At 42.9% G+C, this 15,687-nt stretch overlaps 2 protein-coding genes across 3 annotated transcripts; one reads left to right on the top strand and one right to left on the bottom strand.

The window, feature by feature from the left end:
• Positions 1–926: 926 nt before the first annotated feature.
• On the bottom strand, positions 927–3,092 carry LOC131468262 (parkin coregulated gene protein-like). Its single transcript, XM_058642314.1, has one exon. The coding sequence runs from the start codon at positions 3,076–3,078 to the stop codon at positions 2,407–2,409; it is 672 nt and encodes a 223-aa protein (XP_058498297.1). The 5' UTR covers positions 3,079–3,092; the 3' UTR covers positions 927–2,406.
• Positions 3,093–9,142: 6,050 nt separating this feature from the next.
• LOC131464043 (type-4 ice-structuring protein LS-12-like) lies at positions 9,143–12,164 on the top strand. 2 transcript variants are annotated; one of them, XM_058636307.1, is made up of 4 exons: positions 9,143–9,320; positions 10,457–10,607; positions 11,594–11,741; positions 11,775–12,164. In XM_058636307.1, exons 1-4 carry the CDS (start codon positions 9,269–9,271, stop codon positions 11,853–11,855), a joined length of 432 nt encoding a protein of 143 aa, XP_058492290.1. In that variant the 5' UTR covers positions 9,143–9,268; the 3' UTR covers positions 11,856–12,164. The 2 variants fall into 2 exon arrangements, with proteins under 2 accessions (XP_058492290.1, XP_058492281.1); XM_058636298.1 differs by having other exon boundaries at positions 9,144–9,320; positions 11,594–12,164.
• Positions 12,165–15,687: the final 3,523 nt, after the last annotated feature.

Raw genomic sequence — 15,687 nt, forward strand, 5'->3', positions numbered from 1 at the left:
TTGAGTCCCCTCACATTCCAGCTTACAAATTTTGTTGATGTTCTAATCAACCGATCTGTAAAGGCCATAGGAAAAGGGGACTGACTGGTGTCCAGAAAGATTCACCCGGGAATAGGTCCACATCTCTAGCCCTGGGGAGAAGGGGGAGTGGGAGAAAGAAAGACAAAAAGCACAGCGAGAGAGAAAAAAAACAAAACACAAAACACATAAAGAACCCCTAATGTAACATGTAACCCCAATTGCTGGCCTCTCCCCAACTGAGAGGCTGCACCCTCCCTCCCTCCTAAGCCTTTATGAAGAAACCTGTTCAACATCTTACCTATCGGGGCTGAAGCCCCATAAGAACCTTATGTACCAACAATTTGGCTTAACAGCCGTAACATTTCAAGTCAAGCAGACCTTTTCAGTGTGTGTGCATTAGTGTCTGTGTTCATACCTATGAATATATGTGTGTGTGTGTGTGTGAGGGTGTGTGTATGTGCGCGCCCCTATGTCTTTGAAGTCGATGATGCATGAATGTGCCTGAGTCTGTGCAACTGAAACAAAAGAAAAATGTGCGTAGATAACACAGTATGAAAGCTCACAAACTGCCCACTTATTATCAGGTTGACCCCATGTCATATTACCCCGTAAAACAATATTATGAAGAATATTCTCCATCCCTGGTGATGAGCGTGTATTCTAATCCAAGTTTGACATAACACTGAACATGAATAGGAAGTAAGAGAGCCTGTCTGATTAAAACGTTCAGGAAAGTGTCTTTTATTGATTGTCTACACAGTAAATAGGGCAAAATCTAAACAACACATGGAGTATTTAAACACATGGTGTAAGTAATCCCTCTCACATGCACATTTTCCCGCAACACAACAGTTGGAACAAACAATATCTTTTACCAACTGTGGGGCGGGATCCTGAGAGAAAAGGGTGTTATGATGAGTTTTATTTCTAGTTATACGTTATAAGGAACAAATGACATATGATAAGATCTTTACTATAAAACTATTTGAGCCTATGTTTTACAATTGAAGCCCAATACATCAACATCAACTGTTCGGTGACCTTTGCAGACTTCTGAAAATGTTTCAGCAATATTTAGAGATAAGTTATCTGATGATTTCCAGTGTCTGCTTTTGTTGTTGTCTGACATGTTGTTGTACTGTTTACTTCTCACTTCACATACAGTATATTTATAGTTCTTGTATGGGACTGGAAGAGTATTTGGGTGACTGGAGGATGAGGCATCTTCCTTAAAGCTGCTTGTGAATCACGGGTGGTTAGGTGTCATGAAGGACAGCCTGCAGTTGGTATATGTAATGTTGCATTACATCTTTTGCCTTATATTAAACTTCCTCTCCTTATTAGTGACTGCTGGGACCAAGAACTATATCACAACATACTGGAAATCAAGCTTATTCTTGTTCTCCTTCTTTCTCTTTGGCTATAATTTTGCTGAGACTCATCCCAGTGCTTTGAAAAAAAATCAAAAACTTCCAATAAATTAGACATTAAAACATGTGGTTTGGTTGGGAATGGTGTGCTATGGCTTTTCTAAGCATTTTGAGTAACCTTGATGAAGAAAATCTCACCAATGAGCAGGCACAAATGTTATATTTGTCCTGTGAAATATTCTAGTTCCTCCCTATTCTTTTATCAGTAAAAAACAACACAAAAAAACATCATCCCTTCTACCATGTTTCCACACTCTGTCACATCTTTCATCCTCATCTCTATTCGTCATAATCTCTACAGCCCTCCTCAACTTCCTCCTTACACCTCTAATTGTCTACATGTCTACTCACGATCACCTGCTCCTTTCTATGGGCGCCTCTAATTCTGTCCTCTCCTACTTCCTTTGTCCCAGCACTGTTGCCTTTGCTTCATGATTTCTCTCCAGACGATGCTTTTCCCTCTAAAATGCTTAGTCAATGTGGAAATTGTTTGAATTCCGACCACAGTGCTCACTGGCAGTTTCTGGAAATGTGCCACACTAGAGCTACTAGTGACCATCGATCAGGTGTGGGCCTTTCTGTGTGGAGTTTGCATGTTCTCCCTGTGTGTGCATTGCTTTTCTCTGGGTTTTCCGGTTTTCTCCAAAAACTGCATAGGCTAATTGGACACTCTAAATTGACCCTACGTGTACACACGTGAGCACACACTCCACTCGAAAAAACCCTGTCTTTATGTAAACAACCAGGAGAACTGGCAACCTTTCCAAGGTGTACCATGCCTTTTACCCTATACGAGCTTGGATTGGTACCAGCAGCCTCGTAGCCCTCATGTGGAGGATTAAGTGGTAGACGATGGATGGATGGATGATGAATGGGTTTTTGAAAATTAAGGGGAAAACAAATGATGAGAAATGGAAAAAAAGCGTCTCTGTATCACCAGGGAGACAGTTTCCCCTTATTGGCTCATGCAGGACTCATAGGTGGGAACCATGTGTTTGATGTTTACAAAGGCATCATCTCCTCCATAACGCTCCATTATCTCTAGAGTCTCCTGAATCAAGTCCCCGATGTTTTGTCCCTTCCTCTGGCTGTAGTCAATACCATCACCAGTGCTTATGTTCTTGTTCTTGAAGAGGTTGAAAATAGGGAGGACATTTTTGAAGTATGGCACCAGAGCTTTTCCCACCATGTCTGCAGACATGACCAGATGCTGCAGTGCTTTAAGTGTGGTGCAGATCACCTGGGGGTTCCGTGTATTCAGGGCTTTTTTGATAGGGATGATGAGCCAGGGGATGACTGGCAAGATCTTGTCACCTCCGTATTGCAGCAGATCATGGACCCCCTGACGGGCGAAGAGCTCATATGGATGATCAGTCTCACGTAAGCCATCAAAGAAAAGAGGCAGGTAGTAATGATAGTCTAGCCTCTGGATATCTACCCTCCATGTGATGTGGTTGCTTATGCCGCCATGTGCCACCATTAATGGAAGGAGGCCACGATCATACACTTGGCGCAAAGTGGTTGGCGTATATGGGCGTTCCCGAAAAGCCCCGGCAGATGGAGGACCTACCACCACATATCCCTTCATATAAGACTGCCGGCTGAAGCCTTCTGCTGTCTTATACATCTCAACAAGTGTTGTCTTCTTTAATGATCCCACTAGATTAAACCGACAACTAAACACCACCGCACAATTTGCATTACCAAAAGCATATGAAGGTTTTTAATTTTTATTAAGTCAAGTAAGATAAAAGGCACAATTACACTTCAAAGGAGGATTTTCAAAAATGAAGTACTGCTATGTTCCATTTCCATCAGAACAAGGAAGTCAACAGGGAGTGATGTCATCCTTGAGTTCAACCCATTCCAGTTGAGAAGTCAGAAAACAACATGGATGCAAACATATCTTGGCCTACAATCCTCTTTAGGGAATTTTGCACACAAACAGTGTACCAACATGTCTATGGTTAAAAAGTAAATAGTACTATTTGTGCGACTGATTTACTGTGAAACACACCCTTTGTCTATATTTACATTAAGATTGGACTTCTTTCCTCCTATTGTTGCTCCTAGCAGCAACAATAAGTTTGAGACAGTTAAATTAGAAGTATTAGTAGACTGATATGTAATTCAACACAAAACAGAGACTACATACCTCTCCAACGGAATGCAGTTCACTTCCCTCATTGAGTCCTCGTTAGTACTGCAAGCATATGGAGAACCTTCTCTATAGAATAATTTCCCTTTTTTTCTCCCTGCCATTGTTGATCTCACTAATTCTAGTTTCATCTCTAAAAATGGTGTGAAAATGCCTCGGAGGTGGCTCTGTGCACCCATGTGTAAAAGCCCTGCCAGGGGTGGACTGGCCATCGGGAGTACCGGGGGTTTTCCCGGTTGGTCAATTGATTTTGGGCCGGCCGAGGGACAGACGTTTTTTTTTTTTTTTTTTCATCATTATTATTATTATTGTTGTTGTTATTATTATTATTATTATTGTCAGTATTATTATCATTATTATTATTATTATTATTATTTTGCTGCGCCTTGAGAGATGACGTGATGATTGATTGGCCCAGTGGCCTGTCTGTCAAGAATACCTGTTTGTCCATTTTTCAGATCATTATACTATTGTTTTCCGTACTTAAGTCAACTAGCCAACTTTCTGATTGCATGCAGACTCATTTTTTACATGTAATCGTGTTCAAACTTAACCTATGCCACACTACTCCTCTACTTTTCATGTCCAGATTTGTGATAGGCAGCAGGCAGCTGTGTGATAATGAGTGATAAACACTCTCGAATCTTAAATCCTTTCTCCAGTATCCTTAAGAGCCTATAAGAGCAAGTACAGTAAGCAACGCACTGTATATTTATCATTTATTTATTCAAGGCTCCAGAATATAAAGGGATATTGCTCAGTGTTACAGGCTAAGCCTGGTGTGTGTGTGTGTGTGTGCTGTAGGTATGAGTGTTGCGTGTGACGTCAGGTGTGTACATCAGGTGTGTACGTCAGGTGTGTACCTAAGAGAACAGGAAGTTCTCTCGCGTACACGTTCTCTGTGTGTGTGTTTTTGTTTACATCGGGAGCCGCAGAAATACCTGTCGTCCTGCGTGTTTTTGGGTTGTTTTCCTTTTTTGTGAGAGTTGCATCGAGGCAAGAAAGGCTGTGCATCATCTGCAGTTCTGACAAGAAAGTGCTGTTCCTCAAACGCAGACGGAGTACTAAGGTTTTTGTGTTGTTGCGGAACGAGCTAATCCAAGCTAAAGGACCTAGTGCTCTCCGGACATCTCTTTACCATGGTGCGGAGGTCTGCTAGCTTGGTGTTGGTAACATCAGTATAGTGGTGCGTGTTTCTATGTACATCAATGGGGCGAGTTGGCACAGTATCTACGTGTACGTGCGGATTATAGTGGGCCAGTCTGTACCAGAAAGTCCAGGGCCAAATTTTTGTCCCAATCCACCCCTGCCAGAAGAAAGTAAATCCAAAGATAGTATATCGAACGAAGAGCATACACTCCACTCCAAAAAAACCTGTCTTTATGTGAACAACCAGGAGCTTCCTTACCAAAACGACGTGAATAAACTCAGATAAAAACCTCTACTAGCATTGCCACCTAAATGAAACACAAGTCACCGCATCAACTACAAACTCCTCCTGTACACATACATGGCCATCCACAACCTTGCCCCTTCCTACCTGTCTGATCTCCTGCACATCATCACCCCCACTCGTTCCCACAGATCCTCCTCCTTCATCCACCTCTCTGTGCCCCCTGCCCGCCTCAGCACTATGGGGGGCAGAACCTTCAGCCACTCTGCTCCTCAGCTCTGGAACCACCGGACCTCCGAAACTGTGACTCTCTCCACCTCTTCAAATCAAGACTCAAAACTCACCTGTTCCGGACCACCTACTCCCTCTAACCTCCCTGCTTTTACCGTCACTTCCCTATTTTATTGTGTTGATTTTATGTGTTTTTTGTTTTTTATCTAATTGTGTGATTTTAATTCATTTGGTTTGTAAAGTGTCCTTGAGTGACCTGAAAGGTGCTTTTAAATGAAATTTATTGTTATTATTATTAAGTCAAACCCCAAGCAATTATACGAGCATATAACAAAAACACGAAAACAGCGTATGTATGTCTCATCACTGTGTGACTCAGTAAGCTAGCAGCCAGGGAGTAGTAAAAAAAGTTTACAAAATCATAAAGTATGTCTTACCTTTGACGTTCTGTGGTCAAAAGTCAATTTCCTGCACGAAAAAAATGCAGCTAATGTCAACCCCTACATGATATTGGTGCTTCCTACTGTGCGTATCTCGTGCAGCTCCCTGTACAGGGTGCTCTCGTGTTTACTTTTCTGCAATTTTTTTTTCTCCCAGAGGAGAATTGAGAGGGCAGATCAAAGACAGCATGAGTATTTATTATTAGCTTTTAGATTGTCTCTGCTTTCTTCTCCTTCTGCTCCCACATTCGCCACAAATACGCAATTTAATCTGTAGCAATTTTTGATGATGTAACATGATGTAGAATTTCAAATTGTGTTTGATCAATCATTTTTCATAGAGCCAGTAGTGCAGCACAGAAATCACAGTATGAGGGGCCAAAAAAACTTCTATTAGGTCATCTGGTACCAGGTTTATAGAACATGAACAAAAGTTGGTACACATGTTTTTTTTCTCCGCATGAAAATTAATGGTCATTGATAAGCAACAGAAGAGGGCAGTGGTGATAGATGTAGTAATCCCAAGCAACAGCAAGAAGTAACACGAGAAGCTTAAGAACTATCAAGGGCTGAAAGAGGAGTTAGAGAGGATGTGGGGGAGTAAAGGTGGCCCCCAAACTGGGAGTGGCTCCAACCAGAAGGGCACTGTTGTCTTTCAGCAAGTGTCATGGTTTGGTTTGTGTCTTGATTTCTCTTTCATGTTTTATGTCTTGTCTTCCTGTTTTATTTTGTGATCACTCACCCCAGTCTCTATTCCAGGTTCCTGTTTGCCCTGCCCCCTTCTTGTCTGCATCCACCTGCTCCCTGATTGTTCCTGCGCACCTGGATGCACTTACTCCCTAATCAGCACTGCTCTTAAACCCTCTTAAAAAACTTTGTCTCGTGTTCCAGCACTCTTGTCCCACGTACCTAGTCTCAGTTCTTGTCTTCCCGTGCGTCGACCCTTGCCTGCCTGATTATCACGACCCCGTCTCTTGCCTTGTGATTCTGTTACCTCCGCCTGTTTGGACTGATCTCCCGTGAACTGACTTGGACTGAATAAACGTTTTTGGAATTTGCCTGAACCTCGAGTCTCTGCATTTGTGTCCTTCCCCTGGCTTCCACGACCTTGTTCGTGACCGAACGAACTGGCCAGAAATGGACGCAGCGGAGGCTGACCTGGTTCGTTTAGCCCTTCGTGCACAGGGTCAGAAGCTAGCTCTCCGGCTGGAGCAGCTCACCTCCTTGTGCACGGCTTTGAGAGACATGGGGGCGCGTCAGGACTCGATTATGGAAACACTGGGCTCACAGTTCCACCAGCTACTCTCTCATCTGCCACGGGAAGCGCCGTCGAACCCAGCCACACGCCCAGCACCACACACCAACGCTAAACCACCTACCAGTGCCGCTTCATCCTGCTTGCTGCTCTCATGTCCCAAGCGCTTCTCTGGGGAGTCTGGAGATGTGAAGCCATTCCTGACCCAGTGCGAGCTTCACTTCGAGCTTCAACCTTCTGCATTCCCCACTGACCGGTCCAAGGTAGCCTACGTCACGGGCTACAGCTGAGTGGAGCCGTCGCTCGCCAACCTGCACCTCGCATGCCCGCTTCCCTCGGGCTTTGGAGAACATTTTCCAGCAAACCACTCCAGGCTGAGAAGCCGCCCGATCCCTTCTTAAGCTAAGACAAGGTGAGCGCAGCTTTACCCTCATGTGGAAGATAAAGCGGCAGACTGTTCAGTTGGCTTGGATATAAAGTGTGTTTAAAGGAGACTCGAGGAGACGTGACTGCTTCGTATGAAACGTGTTCTCTCTTTATTTACTTCCCCCTCCTCTTTCCTAGGTTACATGCCTAAGGTTCCAAACCCGTATTACCCATAATACTACACAGACAATGAACAAATGCCAATCAGAGTTACTCTACTGCTGGTCAAACTGATCCGTACTGAAGACAGATCGTGTCCATGCAGCTCAGGAATGTGGTTTCTGTGATCAGATATAAGGACAAATTCAGGACACTTTAATGTGAATGGGATCTAAAACATGTCATTAAACCTCATACTCAACAACAAAACTGAACTCCTTGTTGTGGCACCCAAATGTAGGATTAGAGCTTATATTTGCTTACTGATGTGTGTTCAGGCTACACTCCATGCAACCTTAGAGTAAAGAGTCTAATGCACCCACCCACTAGTAAAATCATGGTCTCTATTATTATTATTATTATTATAATAATAATAATAATAATAATAATAATAAAGTGATGCAACTCCCGTTTTCACTGGCTGTTAAACTGGGACCACACAATATTTTGTCCTCCTTCCATGACACATGCTCGGGGATTCTGGACTCCATCGCCCCCTTTTGGCTAAAATCTGCCAAACCAAGGACCGATCCCTGGTTAAATGATAGCACTTGTGGGAAATTAAGAAAAAGTAGATTTTGAAACCCCTTGAGATAAGAGAGGGGACATATGATAATACAGTAGTAAACAAACTTATCAGTGTTCTGACGTGACTTTATCAGGAGCTGAAGTCACTGTGACTATAGAGCAGCTGCTGATAGGACTGAGTGAATTATGAAGCGAAGCTGTGTTGCCACAACTGAGCAACTGTGTCTCAACTCACCCTTCTAAGAAGAAAAGGGCACTTAAGTAACATTTAAGATGCACTTTAAGCTTCATTTCTCACCTTTTCCCTTTCCAATTTGTCTTTTAATACTACTGAGCAACAGTGGAAAATTTGCTCAGAAAGTATCATTTACTTTATAAGCAGTATTGTGTACAGTTGATGCACTTATATAATATATATATATATACAACAAGGCAAGTATTTAAAGATGACAGTGAAAACAATATCAACAAATAAGGAGAAACTTGTTTTGACAATACAACACACATGACAACATATATTCTTACAAAACCAATAATTAAAAATAAGTTTGAATATTCTTTAGATTTGGGGTCTTCAACATTTTATACATATATACATCTTTATTTTAAACATAAATGTGGAAAAGAAAATGAGTGACGGCCTATTCATGCCACTGCCGTGCATAAATATACAGTATCTGTTGTTTTGCATACAATACTCATACAATTCATCATCTTCTACCACTTTATCCTCCACATGAGGGGGGACAGGACAAAAGGCGGGGTACACAATACTGAGCTATTAAAATAATTGACAGATTCATGTTTTTATTTTGAATGTTCAACAATATGTTGGATTCATGTTATTTAAAGAAAATTTAACAAAAGAAAGAATTCAAACGGCAGACCCGGCAGACCCAGTGTCTGTTTTCGGACACATTACAGAACAGAGGCTCATGAGGAGAACTTCTATCTCTGAGGACTTTGCTCGCCCCCGTCTCGTGACAGTCATCACGCATCAAGGTTCAGCCAACACAATGTTTAATCATGATCCACTCAGTGTGTGCAGCATCTGTATAAAAGCCAGCATCTCTCTGACAGAAGCCACCTCTAGGAGTTCAGGTACAGTTCTGTCCTCCGTAGTCGTTTTTGCTCTCACTCTGTTGAAACGTTGACATTTTACCTGCTTGCTGACAAAGCTTGTTTTGTTTTTTACACTCTTTAGGTTGGTCTTGCTCAACTGCAGCCATGAAATTCTCCCTTGTCACCGCTCTTGTTGTTGTGCTGGCCGTTTCCCACGGTAAGACTCGATTTGAATTCATTCATTCATTATTATTGTTGTTGATGTTGTTACTCTGCCTCTGTTTCATCTTCATGAGCAGAAACAACTTCATATTATTTATATGCTGCAACCGTTTTTCTGAACACACGCTCTGCCAGGCAAAACTATCAGACCTGACTGATGCTCTGCGGAGACTATCCTCCAATGAAAAGTACATATAGGTCGTATGCAGGAATTACGACCTATATGTAAGTTTTCAAAACCAGCGCCCAAAACGACCCATAGTTACGTTTCAGTTGGAGGACAGGTTGCTCTGCGGCCACTCATTCTTCAGCATCGTCTCGCTTTGCTAGAAACGTGTTGCTGTTGCCTCCATCTGTCATAACACAAACAAGAACACTTATCATTTTGACAGATGTCGTGATAGCAGTGCGAATCATAATTTAAAGCTTAACTGTCACTTCAAACTAAACAAAAACTAAAATAATAAAATTCCATTCTTCTTTTTTTGCATTTTTCTCATCCTGCAGCACGACTAAAGTTCATCACAATGTTGTTTTTGTCACACATTAATCTTTATTAAGTAATTGCAGTGTCTTGGTTATATTGCAATTTAGATTCATGTGTGATTAACCTTGCAGCTCGAATGTAAACACCACTATACTGAGAAACACAGAGAGAATTACTAATAATTAGCATTGTGTGTGTGTACTGTGTACACTTGTATTATTATTATTATTATTATTATTATTATTATTATCGTTGTCTGGGCTCCACAACTTTAAGGGGCTTTTGCAGGGTTAGAATTTGGTTTAGGTCAGGATTAGGGGCTAGGGAATGAATTATATCTATGATGTGTCCTCACTAAGATATAAAAAAAGTTTATGTGTTTTCTTGTATTTGTCTCCTTTTTGAACCTTTTTTGGCTTTTGACTAAAACCTGGTCCCAATGAGGCAGAACCTCCTTTCTGAGAAACTGGTTAAGTTTAGGACTGAGATTTGAATTGTGGTTAGGTTAAGGTTAGACATTAACCGTTATGGTTAAGGTTAGGGATAATGTTTCGTTCAGGGAGTGCAGTGACTTTGCATAGATTGACAGATCGATCAGGGTGTTTCTAATAAAAATGTGTGTGTGTGTGTGTGTGTTCTCACAGGCTCTGAGGCCAAGTCACTGCTGAAGCGTGACGTCCAGTCCGAGGTGGACAGGGTGACCAAGCTGATCAGAGACATGTCTGCCAGCATCACTGCTGCAACCCAGGACATGGTGGAGAAGGTGAAGGTTCTTGAGTTGACCAACACTGCCCAGTAAGTATAAGTTGTGATTAATTTATCAGTTGACCTCTTGGAAATGTCTGGTTTAAAATAACATGTAGTCAAATTATGTCATAGTAGGCACATTTACTTCTTATTTACGTTGTGAATTTGGTCGCCGCAGTTTTACCACTTACGCGCCTCCATCTAGGAAACCCTGAATTAGACCGGACACTCTTTAACAGAGGGCCACACGGTTGTGTTGTGGTAAGCACTCTCGCCTTGCAGCGAGAAGACCCGGGTTCGAGCCCCGGTTGGAACAAGGGCCTTTCTGCATTGAGTTTGCATGTTCTCCCCGTGTGTGCGTGGGTTCTCTCCGGGTACTCCGGCTTCCTCCCACAGTCCAAAAACATGCAATGTGGGGATAGGTAAATTGGACACTCTAAATTGACCATAGGAGTGAGTGTGAGAGTGAATGGTTGTTTGTCTCTATCTGTGTGTGTGGCCCTGCGATGGACTGGCGAACTGTCCAGGGTGTACCCCGCCTATCGCCCGATGTAGCTGAGATTGGCACAGCACCCCCCGCGACCCTCTGGCAGAGGATAAAGCGGTAGATGAAGACTGACTGACTGACTCTTTAACAGAGGGCCACACGGTTGTGTTGTTGTAAGCATTCTCGCCTTGCAGCGAGAAGACCCGGGTTCGAGCCCCGGTTGGAACAAGGGCCTTTCTGCATTGAGTTTGCATGTTCTCCCCGTGTGTGCGTGGGATCTCTCCGGGTTCTCCGGCTTCCTCCCACAGTCCAAAAACATGCAATGTGGGGATTTGGTCAATTGGACACCCTAAATTACCATAGGAGTGAGAGATGGTTGTTTGTCTCTATCTGTGTGTGGCCCTGCGATGGACTGTCCAGGGTGTACCCCGCCTATCGCCCGATGTAGCTGAGATTGGCACAGCACCCCCCGCGACCCTCTGGCAGAGGATAAAGCGGTAGATGATGATGACTGACTCTTTAACAGAATATCCTCCCTCTCCAACAGGACTTACATGGAGGACAACAGGCCCAAGATCCAGCCTCTGGTGGACAAGGTCCAGGCTGAAGCTGCCAAGCTGCAGGAGCAAGTCAAGCCCTACTTCGCCAACATTAAGGATCAGATGAAGCCTCTGACCGATAACTTCAACGCCCAGGTCAAGCCTCTGACTGACGACTTCTACACCCAGGTGCAGCCTCTGACCACCATGATGGAGAAGTTCTTCCAGCAGGTGATGGATCAGACCAAAGCCCTGCTCCCCCCTCAGTAAAGCTTTCCCTTAGTTTGCTCCAGCTCCATCGGGACATCCGAGGAGAAAGTTCTCGCTGCAGCAGAGACACATCCACTCTCTGTGACCCTAACATTTACACCCAGTCTCTTCTGTGACCAAATTGGCATCAAGTGGGCGTGTCTTACCATGGGTGTGTTTTCCTCCTAAGTGGCTGCAGTTGGACATAAAGTATTAGTACCTGAAGGCTACAGCGCCCCTGTGTCACCTCCACTCGTGTTTGTCTCTCACCCTACTTCATCTTTCATCTGAGATGTGATGATTTCATGTCATTAAAGGGGTTTGAACACAGTGCTGAGCTGACTCATTCTTTCTTAATCTCAGCCAGATTACATTTGCATTCTGAGTGCAGGGGTTAATTTATTAATAAAATTTAATCAATACTGGGACAGTGACTGGAGTGTTTCATCATTCATGGCACAATATTACGAAGAATGTTGTTGAATTGATTGGAGTCAAGTTTACAGTGTGTATTATGGATGAGATTAACATAAATCCATGGCTGTATTGACCCCGAGCCAACAATTACTTACTTAATCTGATGTTTATCACAGTGACCTTTAAAAGAAATGTTATCTGAAATTTGAATATTGAAAAATAAAATGATCATAAAAACCCACAAAACATGTAAACAAATTACATGAAGACATACATAAAGTATGCAAGTTTAAACTTAAGTATGTTTAAATTTAAGTTTATTTATACAGAGAGAGACACAGAGAGGCTCAGTCAAATAGATAACAAAAGTGAGTACACCCCTAAGTGAAAATGTCCAAGTTGGGCCCAATTAGCCATTTTCCCTCCCCGGTGTCATGTGACTCGTTGGTGTAAATGGGGAACAGGGTGTGTTAAATTTGGTGTTATCGCTTTCACACTCATACTGGTCACTGGAAGTTCAACATGACACCTCATGGCAAAGAACTCTCTGAGGATCTTAAAAAAACAATTGTTGCTCTACATAAAGATGGCCAAGGCTATAAGAAAATTGCCAACACCCTGAAACTGAGCTGAAGCACAGTGGCCAAGACCATACAACGGTTTAAGAGGAGAGGTTCCACTCAGAACAGGCCTCGCCGTGGTCGACCAAAGACGTTGAGTGTACGCGCTGAGCGTTATATCCAGAGGTTGTGTATGGAAAATAGACAGGAGTGCTGTCAGCATTGCTGCAGAGGTTGAAAGGGTGGGGGGTCAGTCTGTCAGTGCTCAGACCATACACCGCACACTGCATCATATTGATCTGTATGGTCGTCACAGAAAGAAGCCTCTTCTAAAGTTGATGCACAAGAAAGCCCGCAAACAGTTTGCAGAAGACAAGCAGACTAAGGACATGGGTTACTGGAACCATGTCCTGTGGTCTGACGAGACCAAGATCAACTTATTTGGTTCAGATGGTGTCACGCGTGTGTGGCGGCAACCAGGTGAGGAGTACAAAGACAAGTGTCTCTTGCCTACAGTCAAGCATGGTGGTGGGAGTGTCATGGTCTGGGGCTGCATGAGTGCTGCTGGCACTGGGGAGCTACAGTTCATCAAGGGAACTATGAATGCTAACATGTACTGTGAAATACTCAAGCAGAGCATGATCCTCTCTCTTCGGAAACTGGGCCACAGGGCAGTATTCCAGCATGATAGTGACTCCAAGCACACCTCCAAGATGACCACTACCTTGCTAAAGAAGCTGAGGGTAAAGGTGATGGACTGGCTGAGCATTGACTGACTTTACGGCACTTCTGACACCTATTGCGGCAAACAGCAGTAAATCATCAATCATAACGACGCTCACGCCAGCTACAACTTTGCAAATAGGACGCACCAAAAAAAAAAAGAAATAAATGCTGGTCCAATGGTTAATTAATTAGCTGCCAGCTTCATTTTATTAGACACAAAAAAAATACATTTTCAGGAAAAAATACAACAAAAAGCAGCTAAACCCAACATTCATGCAGGTGCACTAAGGATTAATCTCACTGAATGCCACTAATTCTTAAACACACTGAACCTTTGATATCATTTTCAAAACACTCTCAGATATAAACATTTACACATGTGTGTAATGAGCTTGTGACAGACATGGTTATATTAGAGAACTGATATAATTAAAGAGCAAATAGTCTAGATTTGAAATGTCCCTCTCACTGGTTCATCAGGTGTGTAAACAGAACACATTGACACTCAACATCAAAGCGTCTTCTGTGCCTCTAAAAAGGACATGACAACCAACAAAGTGTTATGCCCCAGTCTAGGGGGCCTAGGACATAACATGATAAGGCCTCATCTTCCCCAAGTCCCAAGTGACCACAAACAATTTTTAACGTTGTATCCACAAAAAGAATGATTTATTTACAAAAGTAGGATAAATTACTACAAAATGGTTGAACTGAGGTCTAGGCTTCAGGGTGGACTAAGGCCAAAATAACAAACAAAAAGGTCCCTGTCTAGAAAACAATAAATCTTACCTAAGCAACCCAAACCAAACCAAATGACAGGAACTTACCTCCCTACCTACTTAAACAGGAGAAAACGCTTTAACAAAAATGGCAGTCCACCCCTACTGTTTGCAAAACTATTAAACTATACCAAATGACAAAACTATGGTGGAAGTGTGGCCGGTTGGGAGGAGAGGAGAGGAGAGGAGAGGAGAGGAGAGGAGAGGAGAGGAGAGGAGAGGAGAGGGAGGAGGAAGTGTGTGTGCTGCCATCTACCATGCTGCTCTATTGCCCCCTGTCGTCCACCATCTTGGCTCCTTATGTACCAGGTGGTAATCAAGTGCAGCCAATCGAGCGGCAGGGCCCAGAACCAGTCCACCAATCCTGGCACGGCTAGGACACACAGCAATTTTCCTAGGAGATTGACAGAAAAAACACAGGGCACACACAAAGCACACACACAGCACTTCCACAGCAACATAACGACGACGGTCGTAACACAAAGTGATTGCTTTATCTGAGAGCAACTCAAACTCAACTTCTTCACTGTGGCTGTTGATGAGAAAACCTTCTGTTCTGGTTACAAAACCAGAATTTGTGGATTTACTCAGACAAAAGGATTTGCTAACACCTTGTCACCTACAAGTGGACTCTGGCAGCTGAAGTGGACAGACCACAGCGTGGCAGTGAGTGCTGCTCAGGACCAAACACCAGTGTTGTTTTTGGCAGCCATTCTAGATTTAGTCTTAGTTTTAGTCTTTTGGACTAAAACGCTTATTAGTTTTAGTCATTTCTATATGTGATAGTTTTAGTCCAATTTTAGTCATTTCTATGTGTGATAGTTTTAGTCCAATTTTAGTCATTTCTATATGTGATAGTTTTAGTCCAATTTTAGTCATTTCTATATGTGATGGTTTTAGTCTACGAAAACTCAAAAAAGTTTTAGTCAGTTTTAGTTTTTGTTTAGTTTTTTTTTTCTTTTTAAAAAGAAGTATAGTCTTTTAACAAATCCATTTAGGTCAATAAGTATTGGAGATTACTGTTGGGCAGAAACATTTAATCTCCATATTTCCACTTTTCAACATTTTTTTTCATGAATTGATGCCGACCTCATCATACAACAGTGTCACACATAAGTTTGACATGAAATTTCCTGCGGCTTCTCCCGCACACCTGCCCCCGGTGCGACTGACGATCAGAGCAGACTGTCCTCAGTGCGCCACGACAGCGTCGTGTCACCAGGGCGAGGAGCGTAATTCGTCTTGAAACAAGTTTTTAGGTTTTGATTGACAGATTACGCACACAATAAGCAGAAATGTTGTGCACTCTGAACGTCTGACAAACCACACACTGACATTTACGTCAATTCTCGTCTCGTCAATGAAAACTCA

Source organism: Solea solea, chromosome 1 (assembly GCF_958295425.1).
Source record: "Solea solea chromosome 1, fSolSol10.1, whole genome shotgun sequence".
NCBI classification, from domain to species: Eukaryota; Metazoa; Chordata; class Actinopteri; order Pleuronectiformes; family Soleidae; genus Solea; species Solea solea.

Excerpts from the sequence above, each read along its gene's own strand:
- LOC131468262 (XM_058642314.1), bottom strand. The coding sequence starts at position 3,078 with ATGTATAAGACAGCAGAAGGCTTCAGCCGGCAGTCTTATATGAAGGGA.
- LOC131464043 (XM_058636298.1), top strand. The coding sequence starts at position 9,269 with ATGAAATTCTCCCTTGTCACCGCTCTTGTTGTTGTGCTGGCCGTTTCC. Across the intron at positions 9,321-10,456 it reads TGTGCTGGCCGTTTCCCACG|GCTCTGAGGCCAAGTCACTG; the intron begins GTAAGACTCGAT and ends GTGTTCTCACAG. Across the intron at positions 10,608-11,593 it reads GAGTTGACCAACACTGCCCA|GACTTACATGGAGGACAACA; the intron begins GTAAGTATAAGT and ends CCTCTCCAACAG.